General features: G+C 37.7%; 2 protein-coding genes across 2 annotated transcripts; one reads left to right on the forward strand and one right to left on the reverse strand.

Moving 5' to 3' along the window:
- Positions 1–103: 103 nt before the first annotated feature.
- On the reverse strand, positions 104–1,165 carry C9374_000371 (uncharacterized protein; the record flags this gene model as incomplete). Its single annotated transcript, XM_044693268.1, has 1 exon — positions 104–1,165. One exon carries the CDS (start codon positions 1,163–1,165, stop codon positions 104–106), a length of 1,062 nt encoding a protein of 353 aa, XP_044541450.1.
- Positions 1,166–5,817: 4,652 nt separating this feature from the next.
- Positions 5,818–7,216, forward strand: C9374_000372 (uncharacterized protein; the record flags this gene model as incomplete). The annotated part of the gene is made up of 3 exons (XM_044693279.1): positions 5,818–5,903; positions 6,137–6,320; positions 6,712–7,216. Coding segments are annotated over 3 exons (775 nt in total), but the record flags the coding sequence as incomplete, so codon positions are not given.

Below are 7,216 nucleotides of genomic sequence, written 5' to 3' on the forward strand. Positions count from 1 at the left end.
GAAACGGTGTTGTAATTGACCACTTCTTCCATGAGACATTTCCAAAAAGCTTTGTGAAGTGCAGTGATTCTTTTCTGTTTTGTTTGTAACGTGACAAGCACATCTACAATGTCAGCAATCGAACGTTTAACTCCTCGTGCTTGTTCTGAAGCAATCTCAATTTCCATGATTCGTTCTCGATAGATGAGATCTTGTATAATTCCAGACTTGTTTTGAACGCTCGTTTCAGCATGGCAGATGCGAATCCAAATCGATTGAATTCTTCTTCCCAAAAAAAGGCAACTAGAATTCCAGCCAAACATAAAATGTTGGATTGTGTGAAATTTTTGTGATTCGTCATGGACTTGACAATGGCAATTCCTAAATCACGATCGTGCAATTGAGTTCCTCTAATTTTAGAATGATTCAAAATGCTAAACTTGATAAACATTTCAAAGCTTCTCATTCTTTTAGTAGCTTCGAGATCTTTCACCAAAAACGAAGACTCTTTCTCTAATCTTTGAATATTTTCAGTATCTGAGAGAGTGGGATCAAAATTGAACATCATGTCTTTTCGAATGGACCACACTACCATTCTTGTATAGATTTCCATGGCAACAAATCCAATGAAAAATCCACCAATAATGAGAGCAAGTGGCAAAAACGACAGACCCAATCCTAAAAATCGTTCATTGGACGAGTTGGAAAAATAGCTCACTAAACTTCCAACAGGAGCCAAACATTTGGCAAAACACACACCACTCATGATGGAATTTTCCACTCGTTTAAAATATGGAACTGAATAAAATAGCATTGGAATCAAAACAAAGGACAAGACAATATGTAGAATGGATCGAACATAAACGAGTGATTCTGGAATAAAGTACATGATTGCCAACTGCAACTCTGAAATGGTCAACATGACGATAGGAAAGGTAGGTGTCTCTACAATAAACATGGCCTTATTTAACACATGTGAATTGGATAAAATGATTGAAAATATGACATTCATGACAATCAAGCACACGATTGAACAAATTGAAAAAATCATTAAAATAATCGTGGTTGCATCGTGACACATGTGCATTGGAAATCTTGACAATACTGGCTGTGGAGTGGAATAACCTGTAAATTTGACATGTTTCGAATAGTTACAATCATAAAACGACGAGAGAATATAAATCATGATGAAACTACAAGTAATGGTAAATGTTCCAAAAACCTTAATCGCTGTCTTGAATTGAAACAAATAACGAGCTCTTCGTGTCAATCGAAATGCCAAAAATACAACACAATTCCACCAAATGAGACAATCATGCACAAAATTGCCAATGACATCATTCCCTCATACGGTAGCAAATCTAAAGAGAGAGTCATGATGAAATTTACAGCTCTCCAAATCAATCTCCATATTCTCCTTGATGAAATGTTCCCTGAGTTCCAATCAGGATACTACATAAACTCGTATACAACACCACACTCAAGGTCAATACATAGTATTTCCAATCTTTTGTACTGATTTATCTTTGAGCATGATGATATTATTCAATAAAGAATCTTGGCACGTGTCATGTATTGTCGAGTGTAGGTATTGGTTGAGGAGGTGTTGTTGGTAGAAACTTCCGGTGAGCTTGAAAAGACAACACTCGGTGGTGCTCGTTTACCAAAATTACGAACTGTTGTTTGTGGTGGTTTGTAGGGTTGAGACATGGAACTCATACCACATTGAGAGGCACTTGTCATGATTCGTTCATTTGATCAATGAAAATGCTAGTTGTTGTTGTTGTTGTTTTGTCTCTCTTGTTGCTTGTGTGTTGACTCTTTTGTTTGTTGAAGGAAAACCTAGATAGTGGCCGAAGAGTAGCTTTCGTAAATGATGCGAATGTTGTGTTGTACAATTCTAAAGGGCTCTTTGCAAGTATACCACAGATGATGTTTTTTGTTGAGTTTTGTTGTATTCATTCAAAATTATTACATCATGGCAGGTTGAAATGTGTTGAAAGTCGTGTTGTGCTTTGATTTGAAATTATATGTGCGTTGTTTGGGTTCTTCCTACTGGTTATCTCGGAACGTAGTTGAATAATGTCGAGTGATGGGTCCATCAGAGTGTTGAGACTGACTTGTTCAACTGTTATGAGAATTTCATTCACGACAAGAAGAGGTTCAAAAAGTTCCATTGTTATTTCTTTCCAAATGAACAACTTGAATTTAATTATTGTGTTTGTTGAGAGATAAATGAGCAATGAGAAATGTTGACAAAGACGGCTGTGCTTGTTCATCATTTTTGCAATAATTTTAAAAAAATGCCAGCAATCAAAAACCCAGAAACGAAAGAGAATACATCGTTCAGTTTGTCAAACCAAAACGGACTGGACCAACCTTCACCAAAGAACAAGTCTATTCAGCCATGATCGCTGTAGAGAAAACCAATCAAGAAAATTCGAAATTTTGTGGACCCTTCGGTCTCTCACGATCGTATAGTCTCCATGCAGAAATTAGTAACTCTTTCGAAGAGTTAAAACAAATTGAAGTTTCAAAGAAGTGTATTGATCTCTTTCTCACCAAGCATGCATGGATGCCATGGAGTAATTGTATGAGCTTGGATCAAGTTCAGGAATGTATGAAAATCATAATGAAGCGAATCAAAGGATCCCGATTATTGGACAAAAATTAATAATCTGTTGGAATCGAACGATCAATGATTGGTGTTGTTGTGAAACAGTAGAGCATGTTCTAATATGACTAATATACGGCCACTACACTTTGGTCGTGTATATATTCGGCGATGGTAATGGCCATAGATATTGGTCATTAAACACCACGACGACAAATCAAGTACTCAAGATGGTGTGACAAACACTGAACTAGATGTTATCTACTTATTTAATATTAATTATACAAAAGGAATTCGAACGAAAGAGTTGACCAACTTGTCTTGGATATGTGTCGTCGTTGGTTTTGTTGAATCATATCCATACAAGTACAGATTATTATCAACAACTACAGATGTTGTAACTGCTAAATGAGCAGGTACGGTTGGAAGATCATCTCCTGACACGGTCACATTCAACAGATCTTTCTTAGTAGTCACACATACTCTCTTAATGTACTTGCCCAAAACGTCAGGATATTTTCCGAAATATAACCTCCAAAGATATAAATATTGTCATCAGTGATACCATTGGTCCATCTGCAATTGGGAAAGGTAAAACAGCATAAGTGTTGATCCATTGACTAACGTTAAGATATGGAGCTCTCAAGATATCAGCATAAGCATCTCCTGTACTGATCTACCACCGAATATGTAGACATAATCGTCAATCTTGCAATATTTCCACTATAGACACCTTTGGAAGGCTACCAGATTTCATAACTTCCCATTGGGTTGGACTTGAAACATGGCATCTCAGAATCGAAGACGTGGCAGAAATATTAAACAAAACCTGCTTGATCTTGCAAAAACTAGACCTCCAAAAATGTAATAATAATCATCCAGTAGATTGACATTCCAGATGCAACGGCATAGGTAAGGTTTGTTGACAGTCTCCCATCCATTCTCAATATTGTCAATAGGTCTCTGTAAATCACATTTGAGATGGAACCATTGACTATTCCTCCAAACATGTAAACATAATTGTTGGCACGAAGAACGTGAGTATTGTAAATTGAACCTTGGAAAATTTTACGGGTAGCGTTGTGGTAATCCAACATTTTCCAATACTCTGGAGATGTGTTATTTCTAACAAATGCATCAAAACCATTGTCAGGGAAAGAGAAGAATGTCTACAACGAACGAATATGAAATATCATTGAGTTCAATATAAGGATAGTGTCTTCTCTCTAGAGGTAAGTATTGTTTAGGAATGCATACACAAGAGAAAAATTAGTTTGTGGAGTAGTAACATTTAGCAGTTCAGCATTCGACGATGAATAACCTGTACCATAGAAATTTCCGTCTGTTGCAAGCATGATGGTGGATTTCTCCATCATTACCATTCAACGGAGCAAGTCTGCTGAAGAGACACGGTTTGAGGTGTAGTAACATACGAAGATGCATTTACACCAAGTTGATAATTATCGTTTGACCCAAGCATATAAGGACCATTCTCAGCAATTGCAAAAGAAACGTTCATATCAGCAATGATTGAAATTATTCTTCGGTTGTCAAAAGAGTAATCTGGAATCTGTACAGGGAATAATCTAGCAGCAATAGAGCCATCACCAATTTGACCCTTGTTATTGAGACCCCATCCATAAACTTACCATCTGCGGTAAGAAGAAGTTGTGGAAATCACCGCATTGGATATCAACAACAGTTTTAGATGCCATGAGCATTCATGACAACATTAGCTGCTTCCATAATGAATGGTTTATCACTGCCACTTCTTCAATTCCAATTGTCCAAACGTATTGTCTCCAAAGGTATGGACTTGACCGAGTGAAGTCAATACAGTGGTATGTAATTGTCCTGCACAAACCTTAACAACAGTTTGATTCACAGAGAACCTTTCATGTAAACGTCGACAGGTCTCCATTTGTCGATGGTGGTTCTATCTCCGAGTTGTCCTCTATCATTTCTTCCCATGAGTACAACTTGCATTCTCATCTACTGCAAAGTAGTTGAATGCACCAGCTGCAATTTGATCATTCTTTTTGGTCCCTGCAAATCCAAGAAAACACTTTGGTTGGAACTTTTCTATAAGGATAGTACCATCAGCAGAAGTCCGTAATCGTTTTTACCCAATCGTAGACAGCATCTTCACTCAAGATGAGATTACCATAATATGTAGAAGCAATTTGCTGTATGTAAGGTTGGCTGGCAGGTCAGTAGGAGTGCTCAACGAGGAAATGGTTGAGATTTTGTGCTTCTCTTCCCAAGCTACCTCCTGTATCTACTCCCATGAGTACACTCGACCATTTGTCCAATGAACAGCCATGACCTGCACCTGCGATATTCTATTTCTATTCTTAGAACGGGCATAAATGTGTATATGACTCCATATATCCATTCACTGGTTGTATGACATATTGCCAGAAATCAAGTGCTGTTCTGTAGTTTGCCATTTGTGATAGCTTAATAGTACGCTGGTAAGATTCTGAGTGAGAGGTTAAAATGAGTATGAATGGTTAAAATAATTTCTATAGAATACTTTGAAACTTCCAACCTACATACCTGATTGATTAATTCGATATTTTCGTTTGTCACCAAAATGGCATTCTCCGTGACGTTTACGTAGCTATTTGCTTCGTATAGATCCTGATTGGATTTATCTGCTTGTTTAATCTTGGCTTCCAATAGAGCATCATATTGTTGTTGATTGAGACCTAACTTGTCACGTAAGGCTTCGACATGGCCATTGCTGATTGCGTATTCGAGTTGATTCTTTGCGAATATTGAACAGCGCTTCTTTTCGTAAGAAAATCCTGTTTGATGGACATTAACTAGCCCTCTTTTGGATCATGAACATGAGCGAGATGACGTATTGTGTGAATGAAGTGGAAGAAGGGGCTGTGAAGCAACATGAACTGAAAGTATCATGATGTTGAAGGTATCCATGTAATGAAGTTAGGTTCAAATAGTTGGGGAAATATGAAATTGATATCAAAAGATGATGAGTTGTTGAAATGAAACAAAGGTACATACCATATCGGTGGCTATCACTATGCGAAAAGCAAACCATCATCATTACTACTGACGAGAACATCTTGCCATGGGAGCGAATGAGGCAAGGTTGCCCTTGCTGTAGTCATTTTTTATGTGTGTGTTTTGAGGCTGCTGTAAATTTACCGTTAATTTAGTCTGATCGTAATGCCTCAGGCTTACCACACCACAAAAAAATGAAACAACAAGGCAGACCTTCCATTATTTCGCTCGAAGATCTGGATTGCCAGTCTTTTGGTGGCCTGTTTATTCATCTGCTCAGGTAAGATTCATAATATGAGGCTTGTAAAACTAATAAGAACTATTGAAAATATGACCATGATGAATGAATTAGTTTTACAACTTGTACGAACACAACAGCTGCCATTAGATGAGGCCTATTATAAATCGCTTGTATAGAGAAAGACGAGATACTATTACTCGGTGTTGCAAGATTACAAGAGTCAAAAGAAAGAAATGCTCGAGCAAGAACTCTTGAAAAATATCTGTCATCAGCGAAGCCATCCAGTACTCTGAGAATAATATTTCACAATTCGGCATACCAAGAGACCATACCAACAATGCTTCGAAAACAAGTCAAGCAATACAACAATGTTTTAGCCACGGTGAAGAGCTCGACTCTTTAATAGCATTCACTAACACAGCTTCAACCATACCTACAATAATTAAGAGATTGGGAGTAAGTGTTACAATATTTTGTTTCTCGCGTAAATGATAAATAATTGTACAAACTGATCAGGACTCGTTAATTATCTCACGACCCTTCAAAATGGACGATCACAAACGAAACCTCTGCTCCACTTCCATTGGTCTTTAATATTACTCATGGCTACTTGCGCAATTATGCCTCTTATCACCCTGTCGTTAGAAAAAGAAACAGATTATCAGCAGTAAAGAGCATGGTCTCCACCTTCATGGAAATGGATTATTGTACTCTTGGGAAGACACAATAAGGGCTCTCTAGGAAGATCTGAATACACTCAAGGAGCTACCTATGGTCTAGATATTTCGAAACCTGTCCAACTTCCACAAAACCTTACAATTCTCCAATTTGATTCCTCCTATTATAGCAACATTGTCTTGCATATGGTCACGAAGTATATACTTGGGGAGAGAATAGTAAAGGAGAAGTTGGTGATGGTACCATTGAACCTCGTGTGGTACCATTGAAAGTCTGTTCTTGGGATTTGCAGGGTCCAAAGATGGTAGAACAAGTGGCTGCAGCACCATACGTTTTTTATGCCATTGATCAATTTGGTAAACTTTATGCTTGGGGAAAAAACAACAGAGGACAATTAGGAGATAGAACAACCATTGACAAGAACAAACCAATCAACGTTTACATGGAAGGCGCTTTACTCAACAAAGCAGTAACTCTTGTTTGCGGAGGTGATCTTCACACAGTTGTACTGACGACCGACAATCAATTGTACTCATTTGGAGACAATCAATATGGACAATTAGGTTTAGGATACGAATCTGCTGCAGACTATATCATGGAAGCTGTACCAATACCAAACCTGCTGAACTTGGTGATGAAACCATTGTTGATTTACAATGCGGAGATTACCACAC

The sequence above is a fragment of the Naegleria lovaniensis genome (assembly GCF_003324165.1).
Source record: "Naegleria lovaniensis strain ATCC 30569 chromosome Unknown tig097, whole genome shotgun sequence".
NCBI classification, from domain to species: domain Eukaryota; phylum Heterolobosea; class Eutetramitea; order Acrasida; family Naegleriidae; genus Naegleria; species Naegleria lovaniensis.